General features: G+C 39.9%; 3 protein-coding genes across 5 annotated transcripts; 1 reads left to right on the top strand and 2 right to left on the bottom strand.

Annotated features, from left to right (window-relative positions):
- Positions 1-1,072: 1,072 nt before the first annotated feature.
- On the bottom strand, positions 1,073-7,874 carry LOC102786299 (gamma-enolase). Of its 3 annotated transcripts, none has more exons than XM_035913007.2 (13): positions 7,741-7,874; positions 7,100-7,185; positions 6,840-6,935; positions 6,645-6,703; positions 5,156-5,225; positions 4,900-5,033; positions 4,584-4,806; positions 4,312-4,509; positions 3,703-3,779; positions 3,215-3,339; positions 3,020-3,128; positions 1,834-1,892; positions 1,073-1,669 (listed from the first exon to the last, which is right to left on the bottom strand). In XM_035913007.2, exons 2-13 carry the CDS (start codon positions 7,182-7,184, stop codon positions 1,600-1,602), a joined length of 1,305 nt encoding a protein of 434 aa, XP_035768900.1. In that variant the 5' UTR covers position 7,185; positions 7,741-7,874; the 3' UTR covers positions 1,073-1,599. The 3 variants fall into 3 exon arrangements, with proteins under 3 accessions (XP_035768900.1, XP_035768901.1, XP_006802929.1); XM_035913008.2 differs by lacking the exon at positions 7,741-7,874 and adding an exon at positions 7,545-7,701; XM_006802866.3 differs by lacking the exon at positions 7,741-7,874 and adding an exon at positions 7,541-7,700.
- An 879-nt stretch (positions 7,875-8,753) lies between these two features.
- Positions 8,754-15,675, bottom strand: mlf2 (myeloid leukemia factor 2). Its single transcript, XM_006802867.2, has 9 exons — positions 15,350-15,675; positions 13,134-13,148; positions 12,933-13,044; positions 12,789-12,824; positions 11,322-11,375; positions 11,082-11,210; positions 10,684-10,843; positions 10,276-10,491; positions 8,754-9,214 (listed from the first exon to the last, which is right to left on the bottom strand). The coding sequence occupies exons 1-8, from the start codon at positions 15,391-15,393 to the stop codon at positions 10,280-10,282; spliced, it is 762 nt and encodes a 253-aa protein (XP_006802930.1). The 5' UTR covers positions 15,394-15,675; the 3' UTR covers positions 8,754-9,214; positions 10,276-10,279.
- A 1,239-nt stretch (positions 15,676-16,914) lies between these two features.
- cdc42l (cell division cycle 42, like) lies at positions 16,915-22,616 on the top strand. Its single transcript, XM_006802868.2, has 6 exons — positions 16,915-16,975; positions 20,092-20,196; positions 20,345-20,417; positions 20,534-20,643; positions 21,977-22,174; positions 22,299-22,616. The coding sequence occupies exons 2-6, from the start codon at positions 20,092-20,094 to the stop codon at positions 22,386-22,388; spliced, it is 576 nt and encodes a 191-aa protein (XP_006802931.1). The 5' UTR covers positions 16,915-16,975; the 3' UTR covers positions 22,389-22,616.
- The last annotated feature ends 989 nt before the right edge of the window (positions 22,617-23,605 follow it).

The following is a 23,605-nucleotide window of genomic DNA, read 5'->3' as shown; positions in this document are numbered from 1 at the left end:
CACCTTCTGTGATACTTGCTGCAATAACATTGTTTAAAACAGTTTCTAAAGACAATTTTTTATGCAGTATAAAAGATTAATAATATTAAAATGAAAAAAAGCTGCTGCACTGCTGCCTGTGGATGTAACATTTGAGCCACTTTTCACTCGGCAACAGGTCTTTTTTAATATTCCCAATAATACCTGTGCTTTTCCTGTAGTATCAAAATTATCTGCTATGACACAGACTGTTGACGACAACACAGCAGGTGTTTGCCTCTGACAGCTGGTTATATTTAACGATGCGATTCTAATGAATTTCTGTGCACCACAGAAGTCTGTTTAAGTCGCAATGTGTAAAGAAGTCAAGACAGCTACAACATTTTTTGTTGTTGTGCATGAACTGTGAAACCAAACTGTCAAGCTGGAGAGACTCTTTGACCCAAACACACACAGATTAAATTAAAGTAGTTAAAGTTGCTTTAACTTAAAAGACAAACGCTGCGCAATGACGGAAGGATAGAGCATGAAAAAAGAGACTAACAAGATAAGTCTTAAAACACACAGGGTCACTAAAAGGAAACATTACAGCAACTATGACCTGACAAAGGCACAGGGCTTTTCTCATTACTACTTTGTGCCTCCTTGTCTTCTGTGTCCTCCTGACTGTGACCCATTTCCAAATTGAATCTATAGGACAGAGGAGGCAGCAGGAGGAGCTAAAATCGAGGATGCACAGGTGTTTCCCTGCAAAAGTGTTTTTACCTGCATGAAAGAGGCACGGAACAGGCTTGAAATATTCAAACCATTATAGGAAGTCTTTAAGTATGAACAACTCCTTCTTCTTATCCAGAAGTTGTTTCAGTCACAAAGACCACGAAACAAACAAACAAACCCCTATAGAAAAAATACATTTGTGCTAAAAGATTCCCTTATTTCACCACAGGTTTGAAATTATAATCATAAACCCTGTAAGATAATATTTCAGAGCTACATGGGTTTCTAGTTTTGCTCCATAACCGATTATATTTACCTCTCAAATTATGAAAAGAAGCACAGTGAGGCTTCTCTTCAAAACAAACACACCCAGATCTTTGGTTAGAGTTAACATATATCCATCTCTTTATTAAGCTTCACTTTGAACAGACAAAGTAGCAGACACAACTTTGCAGCAAGCTGTTAAACAGGAGGAGGAGGAAGAGGAGGAAACAACAGGGCACAAAAAAGATCAAAACACTTCTGCAGCAAGTGAAAAGGAGAGAGTCAGGGGGCTCAGGAAAGTGAGAGAAACTAACAAGCCCGTGAAGGGGAGTGTGACTCAGTAGCTCAGTAGATTTTTTTTTCCTCCACCAGGCTTTGTTAGGATTCGTGGAGGCTGGCTGTAGGCAATCATCTCTATCACTTACTGAAGTGTTAGATCGATATATTGTAGCTATAATGTGAAAACTAATTCGTTTTGATGCTTTTAAGTTCATCTTTGTGTGTTTAGTGCTTTGCTGATACACGTAAACCTCTCACCACATAGAACTAATCAGGGAAATATGACACTATTCATATGTATGCGTGGGTTTTTTTTGTTCTCTCTCATTTTGTCTGCTAAGAACACCGGCACCCCACTCCCTAAATGGCGCTGGGGTTGCGGAAGTTGTGTCCAGCAAAGCGAGCCTGATCACCCAGCTCTTCCTCAATCCTGAGAGGAAGAGGAGGCGAAATGCAAAGCAGGAAGGTGAATAGATAGAACAGATAAAAGAATGAAGACAAGAGGAGAAATATCAAAATAGTGCAAGCGCTATACAGGAATCCATTTGCATACCATGTACATACATTTATGCAATGTAAGCTACAGATACCCACCTCATGAGCTGATTGTATTTGGCCAGGCGTTCAGATCGACAGGGAGCTCCAGTTTTGATCTGAATGAAGAAAAAAAACACTAACAGCTACAGACGTGGCTGAACTTTTACCATTAATTCAACAAATCTCCACATGTCTGATCGCCTGTCGACGCTTATCTGATCTCTTCCTACTTGGGAGGTGGACTGCTGGAGTCTCCAGTAAGTGCAGTGCTGAGGATAAAGTTGTTTCGATCTGCAGTCCTCACAATTTGATTATTACTTGTTTTCAGCTTTAGACTGCCTGCATATGAAGCATTTAGGGAACAACGTAACCGGGTTACACTCCCCTCGAGCAGGTTCTGCACATTTAGTACTAATACTCTGTACCGAGGCAATAACTAACTGGCATTTTAATATTTAATACATATATTATTCTGTGTATAATGTTACAAATTCTGACTACTATTCTTAAAATTATATTTTTAGACAAAAGTGTTGAGAAAAACAAGCTGCAAATTATTAGTATTATGAAGATCTTATGACCAAATGTTTTGTATGTTTCTCTCCTAAAGTTTACGTTTCGTCCCGTCTCTGCTCTCTTCTTTTCCCTCTCACACCCAACTGGGAACAGTGGTTGGCTGCCTGTACCCTGAGCCTGGTTCTGCCAGGGAGTTCTTTCTTCCCACTGTTGCCAAGTGGGCTGGCTGACTGTTAAGGTTTCTTTCTAACAATTTAGGGTCTTTACCTTCCAATATAAAGCACCTTGAACTAAACTGAATTGATTGTATTGATATTTCACTGTTGTTATCAATGCACTGATGAGTTAACTTATTAATTTCAGGACTTCAGTTGTTTTTAGAAGTACAGTAAAAGGTTAATGAATATTGAGCTGCTTCATTTCCACATCTGTTTATTACCTCCTGCTCTTATTTGCACTGCTTTATAATGTATAATACATATTATTATACATAATTACAATAATCATACATAATTTCCTTAGGGATTAATAAAGTATGCTGATTCTGATTATTGCTGCTTTGTATGGTCCCAAAGTGTGATGCTGCACTGTTATGTTGCTGTTATGTTGCTGTTGTGTTGCTTATGCACCGGGACCCAAGGAAAACTTAGAGCATGAAACATGTGATCAGTAATAAGCAGTTAAGCTAGCAGAGGGATATGAGTTGTCAGACTGTTGCATGTGTTACCTGTCCAGTGCAGAGACCAACCACCAGGTCAGCTATAAAAGTGTCCTCTGTCTCTCCTGAGCGGTGGCTCACCATCACGCCCCAGCCGTTCTCCTGTGCCAGCTTGCACCTGGAAAACCAGAGGGGAAATTAGTATAACTGCAATCCGTGTGTGTGCCCACAGTTTTTGGCTTGAAACACATAAAGTCAACTCACGCTTTGATGGCCTCTGTAACAGACCCAATCTGGTTGACTTTGAGGAGCAGACAGTTGCAGGCTTTTTCCTCCACGGCTCGTTGTATTCTTCGTGGGTTGGTGACTGTCAGATCATCTCCAACAACCTGCACAACGAGTGAAGTGAAGGGCACTGGGATTAGTATCACGTGTACTTATTCAGGGGGCATTAACCTTTGTTGTATCCCTAAGTGTGTAAATGAAGTTCTGGTCCACATAGAACAAATAAGACAGCAGTATTGGAGGGGAGAGGAGGGGTACGTGCTTTAATGTGTATGGATATTGATAGAAACTTGCTTTTTACGGCTTGGCTCATTCTGCTAAATAAAAACAGGATGACTTTACTTCTGCACCATTAATTTTGACTGTTCTTTGTTTAATGGAAGGAGGAGGAATACAAGATTACCTGTTGAAGAAGAGCTGCGCTGATCTACTTCCAAATAATAATGGCATAATTTGTAATATCTTACCTGGATACCCACTGAGGCTGTGAACTGAGACCAAGCGGGCCAGTCATCCTGATCAAAAGGATCTTCAATAGACACCACTAGAGGGAAGGACACATGGGTAAGATCATTTTCCTCCATGACTCAAATATTACAACACTGTAGGAGAAACACAAGGCTAGCTGAAATCACTAGTAGCTGTTCTAATGCCTTTAGATCTACTGATATTAATTACAGATGCAAACATGCACACAGCCCACAAATAGTATGCACACCATTTACAGGGTAAAGACCCACATCAGAGCAGTACCCCGCTTGCCAAATTTGCAATGTAGCACATAATTAAATCTTCCTTAACCACTTCATGTGTCGGGAGGCGAGACCAGGCTCTTTCTGCCTCCCCTTTTCTCTTTTTCTTTGACTATTTCTTTCTAAAATGTGACAAAAGAAATATGGTGGGAGGAAAAAAACATGGAGTCGACTGCGATAGCCCTGATGCTTTGATTCAAGCTGACTAAGGCTTAAAGAAATCAATAACACCCCCCCCCCCCCTTTTTTTTTTTTTTAATGACTAAGAGGTGCCCACATTGTGCTCTCTGGAGAACATGTGTACTCACACACCACATTACACACCTGGGTAGTTATTAATGAACCCCTGGTAGATGGCAGCCAGCTCATCAGCGGTGATGTTGCGGGCAGCATTTGGTGGAGACTTAAAGTCCAGGTCATATTTGCCCTCGCTGAAGAACTCTGAAGCAGCAACATCCATCCCTATCACCACCTTATCTGTGAAGCCCGCCTTCTCTATGGCTGTCTTTATCAGCTCCAGAGCTGACAGGAAGAAACAGGAGCGATATGTTAGATTAGGCTGAAGGAAATTGTTTTCAGGTGGTCGCCGTGCTTACCTTCACTGTTCTCTTGTATGTTAGGGGCAAACCCTCCTTCATCACCCACATTTGTAGCATCCTGACCATATTTCTCCTTTATGACACTTCTCAGTGTCTGGTAGAGCTCCGCCCCCACACGCAGAGCATCACGGAAAGACTCAGCACCCACTGGAAGAACCATGAACTCCTGCATGGCCAGCCTGTTCCCAGCGTGAGAGCCTCCATTGATCACATTAAAAGCCTAAAAGAATTTCAGAAGGATTTGTTTTTTTATAGTTGGTCATTTATGTTTGGAGAAAATGTTTGGTTTTTTTTTACCAACTATAAAACTCACAGGAACAGGGAGGACCAGCTCTCTGTTTCCTGCCAGGTCAGCAATGTGACGGTACAGGGGGACACCTTTCTCTGCTGCGCCAGCTTTGCATATGGCCAGCGATACTCCCAGAATAGAGTTGGCACCAAACTTAGCTGGAGGCGAAATAGAGGCAGTCACAAACATAACGCACACATGCAGTCGGTACTCACTGGTGCGGAAACATGTCAGTACACATATATACCATCACCCCACACGAGATGTGAGCGAGGCTTACATTTGTTGTCAGTGCCGTCCATTTCAATCATCACATTGTCCAGCTTCTCCTGCTCCAGCACACTGATTCCCTGGAAGAAAAACACAATATTCCTCATACAGTAAACAGATTTTTTTCATTTCAGTCCCGCTCGGCTGCTCATCAGGTTCTGCAGCATAAACTCAATATTCTTTTGTTTATCCCATCACTTTGCTGGATGAATCCCCATCATTTACTATCTTAATAGAGCATTTTGCTCTCACAATACAGGCTTACTTGTGGTTCCTCCAGATTTAAAGGGAGGCAGTGCTTCAGCTATTGCGCCCATCTCTCCAGGTTTGGGTTCAAGCTCTCCCTTTTTTTGATACATCTTATAGCTAGTGTTGGATTAGATGACCCTGAGGTATCCCTTAGTTCAGGGGTGGCTAACTCTAGGCCTCGAGAGCCAGTGTCCTGCAGGTTTTAGATGTGTCCTTGATCCATCACAGCTGATTTAAATGGCTAAATTATCTCCTCAACATTTCTTGAAGTTCTCCAGAGGCCTAGTAATGAACTAATCATTTGAATCAGGTTTGTTGATCCAGGGTGATATCTAAAACCTGCAGGACACCGGCTCTCGAAGCCTGGAGTTGGCCACCCCCTGCCTTAGTTACACTGATGTAGCCTTAAGCTGATGCACTGATCACTTCCTCTCTTCCTATGCATTTTTATGTCACTATTGCACTGCATTAACTGTGTATCTTCTCCCTTTGTTTTTGCCCATTGTTTCTCTTTACCCTCAGCCTAACTGGCTGCAACAGATGGCTGCCCCTCCCTGAGCCAAATGCTGCTGAAGATTTCTTCTGAGCAAAACGAAGCCAATGCCAAAATGCTAAATCTGCAGTTCCTTGTATGGCGACTTGGGGTTCTGTCCAACAGTGACTCACATGTTTAAAGTCAAAACCTTAGCCTGGTAAATAACATATTTACACGGGACTGTAGTCTCTATGGCTAATTAACATTACAGGAGTGTGGACACTCTGACCTGCATATATTCCAACACAACGAGCTGGAGCCAGTTGTTGTTTGCTAGGCCTCAAGCAGTAAACTCCACTTAATGAACAGGACCTCTGCCTTTTGGCACCAACAGTACTAATAATATAACATGCAATGAAGCATGGCCCATCCAAAAGGATGAGTAAACCTCTCGTATTTTAAGCAGTATGTCACTTAGCACTGATTAGCAGGTGTTCCTGTATAACAAAAACAAAACAAATACAGCTAGGCTTCATAATGTGGAGCCAATCTAGAAATCAATGTCATGCTGGCTTCACCCATCTTCTATATACAGTCTATGGAGTCTTCTTCTCCCACACTGTTTGGTGATAGAGGCGCATGTGATGTTTTTGGTTCTCTCTGTAATACTATAACATTTCACTTACAACAGAAAGCACCTTGGAGTTACTGTTGGTTGTGAACTCGTGCTATGTACAGTAAACAAAACTGAACTGAGCCAAAGTGAAGTACTCACAGACTGGATGAGGGCGGGTCCAAGGGTGTCATTAATGTGAGCAACAGCCTTTGTCACACCTTTAGTGCAAAACATGTGGAGCCAGTTAGTCCCCATTTTGTTACAATAAGGAAAAGAACCATCATGCAAAATCAGATACAGGCAGAAAAACAAGAGCGCTTAGTGCAGGGGAGACATCTTTGTAAGTGTTCACACCTTTGCCCTTGTAGCGAGTCTTGTCGCCATCTCGGAGCTCCAGAGCCTCGTAGATGCCTGTGGAGGCACCACTGGGAACAGCAGCCCTGAAAAGACCTGGAATCGAAGCATATGATTGGTGGGTGGATAGAGGAGGCAGATGTAATGGGGTGAAAGGTTGAGGGAGAGGAAAGAGGATGGAGAAGGATGTAGTTAACCTTAATGAAATAATCTAAACATTAATTTGAGACATTACACAAGAGATTTTATTTTTTCTAAACCTTTGTCTGTATGCAGATCTACTTCCACAGTGGGGTTTCCCCTGGAGTCCAAGATCTCCCTGGCAACAATATTCACTATAGACATCCTGTTAAAAAAAATAAAAAAAATAAAAACAAGGGAACATTGGCCTCATTTCAAATGCAGATTTCATCCAGTGCTCATACACTCAGTCAATGTTATTTTAATTAGAGAAGGAAACACATGAGCAAGCAAAGCTGCGCGTGAAGATGAAGCTCTGTATGAAAATAGCCTGTGAAATACCAAAAGCACTCATATGAAAAACAAGGACTTCACACTCTCTTCCTCTTTTCCACTTGAACACACACTGTGATGATAGTGACGCAGCCTTGAGGATGGAAAGCTGTGGAAAAAGAAGCTCTCAAGGAAGATGCTCACACTCACACAGAGAAAAACATGAATCAGAAACCAGTGGTGCGCACCTACTTAAAAATCTGTCAACCTGTTCCAGACCACAAACCAGCTCAATTTCTCGCCTGTTTCAGTCAGTGACAGAGAGCACGGACCAACTGAGAGATGAGACGCAAAAGACAGCGCAGGTAGCGACGAGGAGATGGGGGAGGGGAGCGGGATGAGAGGGATGGAGGGACTGAAGAAACAGATCAATCTTTTTAAACGTTACCTGCAGCTTGTTTGAAGCCTGGTGGAGAAAGTGAGCGAATGTGGGCGAATGAGGAGCAATAGCGGGAAGGGGAGGTGGGAGGAGAAGGGGTGAAAACGTATGACACACGGGGGGGAGGGTGAGCATGTGAGTCATTGGAAGATGCAGAGGAGGGGAGGGAACAAAGCAAGGAGAGAGGAAAAAGAGATAGGAAGGAGGAATTGAGTAGAAGAGCTGGAGCAATGTGGATTTGTGTATTAATAGGGGTGCAGGAAACAATGTAACCATCTGAGCATTTAACATACACCGCTACTTTACACCCACGCAGTCCTGTCATACGTGCTGCGTACACATCTGTTCACTGCTGATAACTACAGAGGCACTCGTGACATGAAAATATTGTCCCAGCAAACTGATACATGAAACGTTCATTTGCGCTTCCTGTCAGGTCCAAGCAGCGCTGCGATACAGCTGAAGTAAGTGCATGTGGATGACAGGCAGGAGATGTGACAACAAAGCAACGACAAGGAGGATGCATCTTAGCAAAGACAGCAGAAAATAAGGCGCCTTGTCGGGGAACGTTAGAGATCTAATGATAGGGATTAAAGGAAACAAGAAGACAGGTAGACGGGAGCAGCCGCTGCCGGAGGGAGGATGTGCATTTAAAAATAGTCTTAGATGTAATTAAAGATACAGCCAGCACGAGCAAAATGCAGACGGGAAGCTATGGGGCGTTTGGAGAAAAGGAAAGTTTTTCATTGGCTGCCCCGCTTGAACGTGCCATCTGGACATCACATGACCTGCAGACACGGTGGCACAGGGAAGATGAAGAGGGCGCACACCTATGAATGCGTGCATGCATGTGTATGTAGACTTGCATTGACACAAATGAACACGTTATTTAGCTGTCAATACATTTTATGAATAAGCAAGGGTTTAAAAAACAAAAGGAAAAATACAGAATCGGAAAACTCTTTAAACAACACTCCATAATTTAAGACATGCAACCCCAAAACATCAAAACAGAGGCACACTTTGCAATTATCTAACAATGTTTAATGAACTTTTTATTTATTACATTAATTAGTTATCAGTATACAATTCAATTCACCGACACACGAGTGTCTTCACAAACATAAAATGGATTGTACAGCAGATGTACTGTATACTGTAGCACTTTAGTGCAGTGGGCAAAGACACATGTCAAGTTTAGAGAATGAGTGTTTATATATATTTATACATTAAGTGAGTGTAGTTATACCCATGTTTACACAGGGGCGTTTGTAAGTGTGTCTGTGTGTGTAAGAGTAAAGAATTTAAACTCTAACCATTGTGTGTGTGTGTGTGTGTGTGTGTATAATATGTTGTTCATGTAAAGACAGTCCAGTCATATCAAACATTTATGGCGGGCATCAACTTCCCGTCCTCATCGTGGTTCACAGCATCGGGGAAATCCTCAACTCCTTCAATCTGGTCGCATTGTTATACGGAACACCTGGAGGGACAAACACACAATGCCAAAAAAGTGCATTAGATAAACTAAACTGAGTGACTGGTAGCTATATTGTGGGCCATAGATCACTGAGGCGTGATCTATGGCCCACAACTACTAATAGGCTTGCTCACACCTTTGCACAGCACTGAGACCCCAACACAGTGCTGGGATTTTGTGGCTGCTGTGCATTAGCCTAAAGGCCTTAAGATTCCTAGAAGAAAATGATCAGGCTACGGTGGCGGTGCAAACAGTAAACAGAGAAGAAAACAACCTTTTTTTAAAATTATTTTTTAACGGTAAGAAGGTTTATTTGGGTATTGCTGAAATTAAGTCGATGAAATTATGAGACATGATCAGATAGATTGAACAGGCCATGTGCTGTTATAAGGTTTCAGAAGCTCTTCTATATACACAGGAGCCTGGCCATATAAGGTTTTATATGTTATAATTAATATTTCAAAATTAACTTCACTGGAAGCCAGTGAGGCCCGCCGCTCTCTGCGATGCGGCATATGGTCGCCTGCTCATCCCAGTGAGCTAAACTGGTACCCCTGCCATTTTAATGATATATGAATACAGAAGCTCCGAGATTCAAAGGTTATACAGAGGGAGACTTTCTGGAAAAATAAAAAAAGACTTTGGAAAAAAACTTCTCACTTCCTATACTAAGAGTAATGTGGAGGTTTTGTCCGAGTAATGGCACCTATTGTTCAGGAGGATACTGCAGCAGGTACTCATGTGTGAAGAGCAGTCTCAGAAAAGTGTTAAAACAAGGGCAGTAAACCATTCTGTAGAACTATGTAGGGAAAACAGCTGGCATTGTTTAATCTCCTAGCATTCGAGGTACAAATGAACAAAAGCAAATCAAAAAGCAGTGACAACTTTTAGCATTTATAATTTCTTACTGTGCAAACCAATATACTGCGAAAAAGTATTTATAAGAGTAAAATATGGCCATTTAACTTTATGTCTGATAACACACGTTCAGAAATTAATAAGCTCACAACAGATTACAACAATTATAATAATAGTGGCACAATGATCTCTGACATCTCTCTTACCTTCTCACCAGTCGTAACGTGGGCGGGTGTGGGGCTGACGGTGTCTGGGGGACTCATGCCGATGACCTGGTGGGGACGTTGAACTGGGAGGAGCAGTAAGAGCGAGCTGCTGGCCGCCTCCTCGCCGATCGCGGCCGTAGTCCAACCCACGAGCATTCGGGGGAGCGTATCTTCCTGCTTCTCTTCTCCACTCCTCGTCAAATGCTGGAGCCTCACCTAGCAGGAACAAACACCGGGTTAAGAGCCAAAAAGAAAAAAAAAAAGAAATCACACGTGTGTGAAGCGAGACCATCAAAGTCACAATTCCTCATTCATCTCCTTTGCCCCTTTTTTAAATTCAATTCCAATTAGCTTGAATAGTAGGTGAAGCCTGAGCTAAGATTAGTGTTGTAATCAGGGTCGACTCACTCTCATCCAGGTTAATGTAGTCTTGCCGTTCTTCACAGTCTCCAGTGCGGCGATTTCGTGAACGCGCCATTATGTGTGCACGGTCTCCAATGTGGTGGCCAATGGAAAGACCCTCCAGGCCGCTCTCGCTGTCCCTCACCGACTGCCGCGTCTCACGGATCTGGGGGAAAAAAAACAAACAAATCAAAAAATACCTCAGATTAGAAAATCAGGCAGGAAGGAATGAACTTAAGTTCATCTCTGATATTTATACTGTACATAATCTATTTACAGTCACTACACTTACTGATGTTAATGAGGCCAGCAGACTAATTAGGCCCAGCCACTGAGCAGGTCTACTTACATGGCTCTGACTACAACTTCGTATATATATTTGAACTAATATGAGTTATTCCTACCCCCCCTGGGCCTGTCCTTGTTTCACTGGTCTGCTGATAAACTTTAGGAGCCCCTGGGTCTGTTGACGAATATGAGATCACTGTTGAGGAGGAAAACGTCTGACAGTTTGGTGAACCAGACATTCTGTCCTGGAAGAAGAAAAATAATGGAAAGTAAATAGAAATGATGGAGAACTAGTGAGACACATTTCATTTACGACAGTAATTCCTTTGTTTATTTGGAAAGAAAAAACAACTCACCACGTTTCCCATCATTTCTCCCATCATGCCAAACATATCCATGAACCCTCCACCCTGCAAGCAATAAGAGGATCTTTACATTTCTCATTTGAGTAATCCCCAACCACAGGCAGAAAAGCAGCATACATTGTGTGTTGAGTGCACAGTTGTCAATAACCACTTTTCCAGTGCAGGAGCTCGTGGCAGCCATGAGGTGCTGCACAGCGCCATAAACAGCCCTTTCAGCCTCTCTGTTTTCCAATGTGGTCTAGAACCCTTTGACAATATAACAACAGTGGACACTGTTGCGTCCACCAATACTGGAGAATTTCACAGTGTTGATAGCTACTCTTCTTCTTGTTTCTGACTGGTAGACGGTTGTTTTGTTTTCAAGATTAACCAATTAACTGGGCCACTCAAATATCTAACCTAGAGTATGCACTTCTATCCTAAAAACAGACTGAAAGATGTTCTATGATGGCAGTTCCCATTGTTGGAAAACGCCCAAAAGTGTTACGTTTTATAGGAGAAAACATTCTTTGAGCAATCCCCTTAAATTTTTTAACCCTTTATTTAATCCAGGATCATCAGGGAGGAGATGAAATACACCCTGCACAGGCCAAACAAAGATAAACAACTGACACGAATGTCTGTGGACTGTGTGAAGAAGCTGGGGCACCCAGGTTAAGGAGAACATGCAAACTCAACACAGAAAGATGGCCAGCAGGATTAAACTTGGTGGCTTATTCCTGTATGGCAGCAGTGATAACCGCTGAACCACCATAATCATAAAATCCATATAATAAATGACAAAACTTATTTTATTATTTTAAATCAGCAGTCATTCTTTTAAGATTTAAGATTTGTTTAAGGTAATAACAGATCTGGGTAATGTGCATTTATTTATTTTGTTGCATTTTTATTCAGATTTACTTTTTTACTTTTCTATATTTAACCGAGCTCCTTCCTTGCATATTTTTTTACTTTATTTAGAGATTTTGCTTTGCCATATTGTAATGAGCTGGTTTCACACTGACACTCTGTAAAAAGTCAGAAAAAGCTAGTTCAGACACAGCAGGAGATGACTTGCGGTGTGTTCTCTCTAGAGAGAACATACTTGGCGAAGGAGCTGCCTGATGAAAGGGTACAGGAAGCAGGACACTCGATGCCAACTCATTAGCTATTATTAACTATTAATACTGGTGCTATTTTTTCTTATTCGAGAAAATCAATAAACTTAAACTTTGCACCACCTACGTTGTGCAATACCTTGAAATGTTCAGGGCTACAGAGTTTTGGGGATGTAAACCTCAATCTAATCTATTAAGAAGTCTAATATAATTACACTGGAGCCTATCAATCATCAGTCAGAATATCATCATGAGGCTGGAGACAGAATTAAGACTTCTGTAATTCCTTTAATGAAAATTAAGTCACCATGCACCGTGTTTGCAGTTGTTAAAAGAGGTCATAGAAGGTGTTACTAACCATTCCCATCATGCCAAAAGGAGCCAGAGGGCCAGCCTAAAAGACAAATATACACATTAAAATTTTAAAAAAGGCAGTAAACAAATAAGCTAATCTGGACATACAAAACTCATACAAAGTATCTATCAGCACAGAGTCTGTTACCTGTCTGCGTGATGCACGATGTGGCTGCATCTGAGGAGCAAGAGGGAAAGGCTCCATCCCAAATGGTCCAAACAGACTCCTCATCTGCTGCCTGTGAGCTGCAAACGGATCCCTGGAAGAAATCAAAAGCATTTATCAGACTTTTGTGTTCGATTTCGCATGTATGAATCAATTGAGTGTAGCTGTGTGAACTGTACTCACATAGGTGAAGGTAAACTGAAAACGACACAAGGAGGAAAACTGTAAACTTTCAAGTACAAGGCAAATACTCCAGCAAAGTGTTTCAAGTTCCACTGGGTTTGTGAGCCCAGTTAGCCATCCATTATTTTGCTTTATTATTTTTTTCAGTATGGGGGTTTAATACAAGAAAAGCCAGTAATGTAAGAAAATTATAGTGTATTTTGTATACATATAAAAAAATTAACAAATTCACACAGCGAACTCTTCTCTCATGCGCCCTGCTTTATTAACCAGGCTATCAGCCACCTTTGTTTTCATTATTTTCATAATCTGAATATTGTTTCAACAAGCAAGTCAATCAACTGACACATCGTTTTGTAGCTAAAGTGATTTTCCAACCAGGGACCAGTGAATGTCAATGAAATTTTGCTACTGTTTTTTCTTTTTCTTTCATTTTTTTTTTTTTTTAAATTAAACTTTTTTCTTCGAGCAACAACTTTGGCAGCATAAAGTGGGAAGACACAAACTTTTCTCAACTTTCAGGTGAACGATTTGAGAGACTTCCAATGAGAGCACAGGATATCAATGATTGATATTATCGCAGGTTAGTAAATACTTTAGTGGGTTACCTCGACAACCAGAGCCTGGAATACCCACTAGCAACCAGCTTTAAAGTGAGGACAAAGTGGTTGTTAACGAATAGATGTCAAAAATTAGTCCCCACTTCATGTTGTCTGTTCTTGCTTTAAGCCCCTCAGTTTAGTTATTTTTCTATGACTCTCGCTGCATTGTTGCTGAAAATTGGTGTCTGTCTGGTTGCTCCTTTAAAGTGTGTTTGCCAACTTAAAATGTAATAGACAAAATTATTAAAAAAAGAAGAAGAAGAAAGATATTAAAGGACAAAAACAAGTGCCAATGAATTAGTTTAATAAACATCCAGTAAGCCTGGAGGCACACCAAACATTGACTTGTATAACATCAAGACCCAAATCAAGTACTGAAATTTGCATTTTGTGCATCTGTGTTGGTAGATTGTGCAGTGGTTTTAACAGAAAGCTGATGTTTATCTGTTAAATGGAAAATAAGTGTGATGAAGAGCTGAGATGCAATCATTGCATCTTTATTAATAAAAGGCCTATTGGAGATGAGTCAACACAGAAAGTTTATTACCACCTACAAAGGTGTTTTTGTTTTTTGTTTTTAATTTCCATTATAAAAATGCTTTTACACTGCATTTATAAAAGAGCAAAATATTATGTATTTTCCATTTCCATCCATTTGCCTGAGGGAAAAATGCACTAATGTAAAAAAATGAAAGACTGGCAAGACAGTCTTGAGAATGATATGAATGCAAAAAGAATATGGATACATATTTATTCAAAAATGATTTCTCAGCTATAATTAGAGTACCATCTGGAAAATCTAGAATTATGTACTATTTGGGTTAGACTATACTGATACTTTTGTTTTTGTGGTACACCTTCATTTTTGATAAAACCTGTATGAAAAGTTAGATGAAAAAAATAGCTATTTTTCATTTGCAAATAATATTTAGATTTATTTTGCATTATTGTCAAGTACAAATAAATGCCATTCAGAAATTGTCACTAGTAGTCTTTTGCAATGTGATGTTTTTTTTAAGTTTATTTATGTGTGTTTAAATATCAGAATAAAATCCCGGTTATATTCCATAATTGATCAAGCAGTGCGCCTTTTCTAAAAATAAAAAAGTCGTTTGTTTGTGAGAGATGAGCCGAAATAGAAGATTTACTTGCACCTATTATTTCGATTTTTTTGTCTGAAATAAAAGACAAAAAAAATGCATATATGCTGTATTTACTGAGGGCTGCGAGATTACGGATTTTTTTCATCCATTTGCCAGCGGGAAATGCGCTAATGTAAACCTGCCAGACTACAAAAGTGAGCACTTTTAAACCTAAAAAACAAGAGATTTCTAAAGAAACAGTGGAAATCCAATGAGAGCAATTGACTGCTAAATGTAGTGACCGGCTGGTTATAACTAAATACTGTTGAACGCTAACACCTTTTTGTTATTGTCTATCCAATATGGTGGACCAGTGTAGGCCCCCACAGCTGGCAGGAGTAACGGAGGGTACCTGCTACAAGGGACAGTGGAAATTTTTTAAACTTAGCAATCCGCAATATAGCTACCAATCACTTATAGAACACAAAGACACAAGTGTCAAAAGAAAAAAGTGTGAAATGTCAGTACTTACATCATATAGGGATCTTCATCAACGTCACTCAAGAACCGAAACATGCTAGGTGATTTCTCAGCTGGCTGATTCGAGCCAGCTAGCAAGGTAAACAGTTTTTAAAGGCTGATAGAAAATGAACTCAAACTCGATTTAAGCTGAAGTGGGGGATCTTTTACCAGCTACCTCTCGAAAACCACGCACAATTACTACTGCTTAACAAGGAGGCAGAAATCGTAGCGTCTCAATAAGCAGCGATTTCCAGAAACCTGGAGAAAACACAAAAACGGAAGTCAGTCCTCTGACAAAGGGAAGCAACGCTGCTATCAAGGTAGCATCAAAGCTAACAAAGCTAACTTCCGGTTAGCATATTTTCACAATAACACGTTTCCGGAGAGGCTTCTAGGGCAATTTTCGGCACTTTTTCTGCAGATTAGGGGTGTTTACAGGTAACTGATACACATGCATTTAAATATATTATTATTTCAATTTAATATGTTTATATTATTATTATTTTATTTTAGTTTTATACTTTATTAAGATATTTTTGTTGTTTGATATTTTATTGAGCTGTACCATAGTACTTATTTAGACTACTTGTTATACGTTTGTTGTGTTTAACTTACAATTTAAAGGAATTTTCCAACTCTGGGATAAATAAAGTCTTATCTTATCTTTTTAGCTTTCCAGTCTTTCTGAAGTTTTTCTTTAAACACCGGTTTCCTACTAATTCGCAGTCGATTTCTTGTACCTAAACATTTATCATTCTTTTTTTTTTTCATTTGCGAAACCAATTAACACTGATCTATAAATCAGGGGCAAAAAGGGAGCAACTAACTCAAGAAAGGAACAACACACAACATAGCAAAGAACCATTTTAAAATTGTATGTTTAGGTACTTTGTTACTAGCCCCATGTTAGAAAACATATGGTTTGCTCGCATTTCTTTAGCTGAATCTACAATCAATCAATCAGTCTTTACTGACAGACTTTATGTCCTTAGTTAAAACTTAATAGATCTTGGCATGGTATGCCATAGGTTCTTTACAAAATTGAGGAAACTGAAAAAATCTGAAAATCATCTCCTTAAAAAATAGGTGTGTGTGTGTGTGTGGGGGGGGGGGGGGGGGGGGGGGATCCAGCTGAAGGGATGCATCTGGCCCTTCATGTGATTCCTGTACTGTTCACCGAAGCCTCATCAGAAATGGCCTCAGTGGAAGGATGGCTGTCAACAAGCTGTTGTTAAGGAAGAGAAACAAAGATCCAAAACAAAAGGCAGTCAACATCTGAAGAAGAGCTTCGACTGACCTTCAAAAAGTCTGAAGAGCTATTTCTGAAGACTATTTAAAGATCTTACAAGAAAGCTTCAATAGACAGTTCAGGCTTTGTTGGATAATAAAGATGGTCATACAAAATATTCACTGTCAAGCTCATGTGATTTGTACAAACACTGTTTATGCCTTATGTGCTTTTTGCCATGTGAAAAAAAGCAGAAACGTGTTGCAGTTTGGGCAGCAGGCGACGCTCTTTCTTTTGTATCGATTCTACAATCGGGACTGGGTCCCGGTTTGCTATGCGCCTGCGCACAAAGTAATTCGACCCTCAAACCCGGATGTAACCAACGCCTAACCTGTGGGAAGAAAAACGGTGAGTAGAGTTACAAAAACTGCTTAAAACTACTATTTGTGGCTAATTAGAGTAGGCGACAGATGCAGGAGAGTCCCTCTAACAATGTTCAGTCTAACAGAAATGAAACGTTTGTTTCTAGATGTTTTAAATCTGCGGGGTGGTTAAAGTTTTCTATCGATCAGGGTTAATTCAGAGCGGACAAACATTTCTTTAATGAAGCTGTCATGATTGTTTGTCAGCTTTGGTAGTGTGATTACTTTCATTTTGATCGATTTAGATCCCGCTGTACATTGTAATTAAATAAGAAACCCAACAGTGACAGTATTTTCACGCTGCCTGTCCACTGTTCACAAATCTGATTTAATTTATTCAGCCAGACTCAGTCTTAAATTATTATTTTTTTATATGTTGGCTAAAACATATCATTTGCAGGTGTTAAACTTAAAGATAACAGATTTACAGATGGAGTGCTTATTTAGCGGAAGTGTTTGCAGTATCCGCTTCTAAATGTCATTTTGCTAATAGGCGGCATTTTCCTTTAACATCCTCGCTATGCAGCTTATGCGGAAGCTATTCACTGTCATTAATTTTTCGCTTGCACATGTAATAACAAGCCAAATAAGAGTACCTCCAAACGGTATGCACGCTGCTTAAACTCACACCTATATACAGCCGTATCCTTCATGTTTTTGTTTCATTTAGACTAATTTTGCATTCATTTTTATTTCAAAGTAATTTTTAACTTTGCAAAATTGTTTGTCATTTGTTTATTCTACTTATTTATTTAGGCTGTTTTGATTGTGCCAAACAATTTTGTCAGTTTTGGGGATAAATAGTTTATCTTGTCTCATCTGGTCTGATCAGAGCCTATTTGATGGAATACATTTTTTTCTTTATTTTTTTTTTTTTTTAGCATTGTTCATCATACGGCAAATGTATCTGTTTGTTTTTACAAGTAAGACCTGGGCCCAACTGATATAGGATTTTAAAGATCGACACTGATATTTGGCAATTTTAGAATCCAATATATCAACCAAATTTGACCAACATTTCTTATGTGTAGTTATTTAGTTTAGTACATGCGTAGAGTTCTTACTAACATAATAGAAGTGCAATTTAAAAAAGAGGGAAGTTGGAGAGGGCCCGATGGTGGACAAACTGTGCAGCGTCAACACTGATAAAACCACTGAAAGATGTTTTCGCTGTGTCTTCTTTACTGTTTTTTCTTTTATTGTGGAAGATGCAACAGGATGTGGAGTGTGGTAACAAAGCACTAACAGAAACAAGAAAGAAACAATTGTAAAAGAGAAACAATCCATCCATATTTGTACACATGTTGTGTGGTTATGTGCATTATGTGGATAGGTGAAGCTCTATTCAGTCTCATTTATCAGCTGTTATAAATGCCAGTAATGACAGATGTGGACCAATAGATGAGTGGCATATATCGCTGATAAAGCTGTCGGGCTCTAACTAATGCTCTCTCTGCATGCTTTTATGCCTAATAACTTAATTAGTTCGTTCTTCGAATAAAAGTCGTATTACTAGAGGTCTAAGTCACATAAAAATGCCTTGGTATAATTCAGTCTAGTTCAGCAGCACCATAAAAGTTTAATTCATTTGTCTCAAACTGATTCGACTTTTACTGAATATTATAATTGTCATGAAGGGTGGATCGGGTTGCAGTTGTTTTAGGTGCTGCACATTAAAGTAGCAACAGAAATGTTTAGTAAATTTGACTTTTAAATAAGTGGGATGAATTTAATAGTTAACATGTACTGTAGGAAGGTGTGGCACCAAGAAATCTATGAGCAGGCACTGTTTAAATATGCAAATAGTTTATTTGAGCTAAAATAAAAATAAGTTAATACTAAGTATTACCGTCACATGGGATTCAAACTTTGTTGCCTTCGATGTGAACGTTTTATGTTTAATCCATTGCAACACTACAGCTTAGTACCTGTGTGGACTTTTTCACCCTTTATGCTACTTTATATGACTCACCCGAGCCTGTCCAAATAGACCTATGATTGGATTTTCAAAAGCCTGAACACAAAGACCCAGCATCAGCGCAAGGGTCTAGTTCTGGCTCAGGCCATTTGAATTAAGATGCTGAAATTCTATAATGGATACTTTTTTGTCCACTAGTCCTAAAAAGACATACCCTGCCCCAACTGTAATGTTATCGCTGATCTTAGGACATAATATGTTAGCAGTGTGAGCTTAATGGATCAAAACTATGAAAATGGCCATTGAAATGCTGCTGTTGCAATATGTAATGTGTAAGCATTTTACTGTCAGAGTTACAGAGGTTGAGCTATTTAAAACTTTTTTATTTGTAAAAGTAATACTTTAACACTTAATACATAATACTTTGATGTCTAAAATCCTGTGATGCTGCATACAGATAATTACTTCATATATAAAGTTATGTAATCTTTATATGCAGTCTATTCCCACATCTACACTATAAAACATTGCAGTTGCAAGATTAGAGACAAATTCATGAATGATCAGACTTTCCATATATTATTTTTTTATTTTCAACCACTGCCTGACATGTCTTTCGTCTCAGAAAGGCATGTCAGGCGTTTGCTGGTTTCAGTTTTGCACCCCCACCCAAGGTGGAGGAAGGGTTTGTGATTGCTGCATTCTGCTTTTCTGGCAGACAGCAAGAGGGTGCAAATTCCACCAGGCCAAATTCCAGGAAAATATTGACAGAAAAACATAAAGGTTTAATCGTTTTCTTTAAAAATGCAAAGCAGGCCATTGGCCTCCGCTGAGGATGCAGTCTGTAAGTTTATAATTGTTTGACCTTTCATATTGTACTGACCAATAATTGATTAATCTTCAAAATAATGTGCAGATTATTCAGTAGTGAATATAAATATTAATTCCAGGCTTAGATGTGCTGGTTAGATGCATCACATGTCTCTGTGAGTCTGTCACAGTTAGTGCTTGTGTGTTTGTTTCCATGTTGTTTCACTGCCTGTATGTGAACCCATGCGTGATTCTAGAGACAGCACTAAGAGTGCTTGTGTATTACTTCCTCTCTAAGAGTCTGGCTAGCTGTCTGGTGTACTGTTGCTGGCAAACATCTTATCATGTTTCCTACTTTCTGTTTTTCTTTGTAGATGCAGACGATAAAATGTGTAGTAGTAGGAGACGGGGCTGTAGGAAAGACGTGCTTACTGATCTCCTATACAACCAACAAGTTCCCCTCAGAATATGTGCCTACGGTAGGAGGAGGAATTAAGAAAGACCGAGCGATATTGTTGTAAACACGCTCACCTATAAAATTTCTGTTTTCCTTTATTATTCATTGTTATAATGCTGCACTACCGTTAACCGCCCTTTTTTGCTTACTTCTTTTTTGTGTTTTCAAAGGTTTTTGACAATTATGCCGTGACAGTGATGATCGGCGGAGAGCCGTATACGCTCGGCCTTTTTGACACAGCTGGTAAGCTGGTCTTCGAAAGTATCTCAGTTTCACTTTTTCTCTCTCATTTCTGTCAGTCTAAAACCTTTGGGAAAAAAATGTCCTTGTTCTGCTTCTCTTTTGATTGCTGCTCTCAGGTCAGGAGGATTATGACAGGCTGCGTCCTCTCAGTTACCCACAGACAGATGTGTTCCTTGTATGTTTCTCTGTTGTCTCGCCCTCGTCGTATGAAAATGTCAAAGAGAAGGTCAGTTTTGAAATCTCTTTTTCACTGTTTTGGGAACAGAGATGTTGACTATTTTTTGTTAAATGTGTTGGCAGACTTACACTGGCCACTTTGTTTTATTCATAATCTATAATCACCCAATCATGTTGCAGCAACTTAGTACCTTTAGACACATTAGGCATTTAGACATGGTCAAGATAACCAGCTGACGGGAGAAAGGTTAAGGATTTAAATGGCTTTAAATGTGGTCTGAGCATTTCAGAAACTGACGATCTACTGAGATTTTCCGCACACAACCATCTCTAGAGTTTATAGAGAATGGACTGAAAAAGAGAAAATATTCAGTTGGCAGCAGTTCCCTGGGGGGAAATGCCGTGTTGATGCGAGAGGTCACAGGAGAATGACCACACTGACAGGAAGGCAACGGGAACGCAAATAACCTCTTGTTGCAACAAAGGTATACAGAAGAGCATCTCTGAATGCACAACATGTTGAACCTTGAAGCAGATGGGCTGCAGCAGCAGCAGAAAACCACACCGGGTGCTACCCCTGTCAGCTAAGAACAGGAATTCGAGGTTACAGATTGCATCTGCTCACCAAAATTGGACAACAGAAGGTTGGAAAAACGTCGCCTGGTTGGACGAGTTTCAATTTCTGCAACAGCATTCAGATGGTAGGGTCAGAATTTGGCATAAACAGCATGGAAACATGGATCCATCCTGCCTTGTATCAGTCGTTCAGGCTGTTGGTGTAACAGAGTGAGGGATGTTCTCTAGGCACATTTTGGGGCCTTTAGTACCAACTAACCAAGCATTGTTAAACACCACAGTCTCCATCCCTTTATATTAGCAGTGTCCCCATCTTCTGATGGCTGCTCCACCAGGATAACGTGCCGTGTCACAAAGCTGTAATCATCTCAAACTGGTTTCTTGAACACTAGAGTGAGTAGACTGTACTCAAATGGGCTCCACAGTCACTAGGTCTCAAATAGAGCACCTATGGGATGAGGTGGAATGGGAGATTCACATCATGGATGTGCAGCCATTAAAACTGCAGCAACTCTGTGATGCTGTCATATCAATATGAACTAAAATCTCTGAGGAATGTTTGATGCATGTGGAGTTGAGGCAGTTCCAAATGCAAAAGGGGGTCCAACCAGGTACTCGCAAGGTGAATCTGATAAAGTGGCCAGTAAGCGTATATAGACCTAAAAATAATGATTATTTTTAAAGATTTCCTGTTGATTTTCTCTAGCTAGCCTAATGCTTATATTTAGATAATTTTGTATGTAATAGAGTGAAGAAAGTGCCATAGTTTTCTAAATTTGACACACAATTGTTCTGTCTGTATCCAGTGGGTCCCTGAGATTTCACACCACTGCCCAAGCACCCCTTTCCTGTTAGTGGGGACACAGGTAGACTTGCGGGAAGACAGCAACACGGTGGAGAAGCTGGCAAAGAACAAACAGCGCCCCTTATTACCCGAGAGCGGCGAGAAGCTGTGTCGTGAGCTCAAGGCTGTTAAATACGTGGAGTGCTCTGCCCTCACACAGGTATGTAAAATCTCACTACACTTTTAAAACGTATTTAAAAAGTGACAGATTTGTTTGAAATAGAAAGTTATGCTTCCTTCTGTTATGCTTCCATCATCTTTTCCTCTTCTTCTTCTTTAACCAGCGAGGACTTAAAAACGTGTTTGACGAGGCCATACTGGCAGCTTTGGAGCCCCCCGAGACCAAAACAAAGAAGAGGTGTGCTCTGCTATAGAACAGTGCTGACCGCGAGAAGCGAAATGGTGCAAAAAGAAAAAATAGGTGGGATGATTGAAAGCATCATAAAGATTAGTGGCCATTTTAGCAAAAAAAAATCCCAAAAAGCAAAGGACAAAACCAAAGGGAAAGGGACGGTACCGTGGCATCAAAATGTATTTTGGTACACACGTACACTGATTGTGCCTTCAAAATAAAAGCTGAAACAGGCTGAGGATTCAAAGTATCAGATGTGCAGTGAATGCAGTTTAAGCACCACCTGTGTCCTTCTCTGAAACCTTTAGAAATCGCAGTGTTCTCTCTATAAATATTCAGGTGGGGCAGGCCCCCCCTTGCCTGTCACTGGTTTTTTATCTTTTCTTTTTTTCCCCCCAAACAAATGTTCATTTATAAACTTGACATTGGCCTCTTCCTGTGTTTTACTTACTGTGGCCTACTGGGTCCTTTAAACTCAGTATAGGGAAGTATAAAAGGGGAAATACTTCAGTTACATTTAACATTAGTACGTTTAAGGGGGCAACTTGATGTTAAGTGGTACTCTACTTGCTTTCTTTTCTGACCTTCCTCAGTTGAATAATGTCAAAAAACTAAACATTTGCTGTCACTCCAAACAAAAGCAGTTGTCTGTAACGGTTACTTTCTTCTAACTAGTGGTGACTTGCAGGGATGAAAGGTGTTTTCACCAAGTTCCCTTATCCAGGTTACTTATGAGTTTCTGTTTTCTTTCTTGTGTATATTGTAAGAATTTCACAATGCTGTTTTGGGAAAATTTTAGCATTTTTTAATTATTTGTTTCCCATTTTGAAACTTGAGTTGTTGTTTTTTGTTTTGTTTTGTTTTTTAATTGCAAGACCTCCAACATTTGAGCGAATGATGAGAAGATTCAAGTTGTAATATTTTTAATGGCTCTTGAGAAGATGAACTTTTTCTAGTCAATTTCTGGGTGTTTGTAATCACAGGATATTTTTAATAAAATGGTTGAGCTCAAATGAAATGTAATCATTGTTTTGTGTGTTTGAAGGCAAAAGACTGAATTCGAAAGTATTACAGAGTTTAAGGGTGTGATCACACAAGTCACACTTGCCTCTGCACTCGCACTGTGTTAATGATCTGGGCCTGAGTATGCTTCTCTCACATGCTCCCCCTGTCTCAAACAGCTTCGTAATTTTATGCATTTTGTTTATTTTTAGATCTTCTTAAAAGCTGCAGCATGAT

Source organism: Neolamprologus brichardi, chromosome 11 (assembly GCF_056152115.1).
Source record: "Neolamprologus brichardi isolate AB-2024 chromosome 11, ASM5615211v1, whole genome shotgun sequence".
NCBI classification, from domain to species: Eukaryota; Metazoa; Chordata; class Actinopteri; order Cichliformes; family Cichlidae; genus Neolamprologus; species Neolamprologus brichardi.
The sequence above is the reverse complement of the archived record's forward strand: the minus strand, read 5'-3'. Positions and strand labels throughout refer to the sequence as shown.

Bases quoted from the DNA above. Each gene is read 5' to 3' on its own strand.
- LOC102786299 (XM_035913007.2), bottom strand. From the start codon at position 7,184: ATGTCTATAGTGAATATTGTTGCCAGGGAGATCTTGGACTCCAGGGGA. The intron at 5,034-5,155 runs GTAAGCCTCGCT...TTTCGCCTCCAG, and splicing joins GGACGGCACTGACAACAAAT to CTAAGTTTGGTGCCAACTCT. The intron at 3,340-3,702 runs GTAAGATATTAC...CTCGTTGTGCAG, and splicing joins CAGCCTCAGTGGGTATCCAG to GTTGTTGGAGATGATCTGAC.
- mlf2 (XM_006802867.2), bottom strand. From the start codon at position 15,393: ATGTTTCGGTTCTTGAGTGACGTTGATGAAGATCCCTATATGAT. The intron at 11,376-12,788 runs GTTAGTAACACC...TATTGCTTGCAG, and splicing joins CTTTTGGCATGATGGGAATG to GGTGGAGGGTTCATGGATAT. The intron at 10,492-10,683 runs GTGAGTCGACCC...TGTTCCTGCTAG, and splicing joins CTACATTAACCTGGATGAGA to GTGAGGCTCCAGCATTTGAC.
- cdc42l (XM_006802868.2), top strand. From the start codon at position 20,092: ATGCAGACGATAAAATGTGTAGTAGTAGGAGACGGGGCTGTAGGAAAG. The intron at 20,197-20,344 runs GTAGGAGGAGGA...GTGTTTTCAAAG, and splicing joins CCTCAGAATATGTGCCTACG to GTTTTTGACAATTATGCCGT. The intron at 22,175-22,298 runs GTATGTAAAATC...TTCTTTAACCAG, and splicing joins AGTGCTCTGCCCTCACACAG to CGAGGACTTAAAAACGTGTT.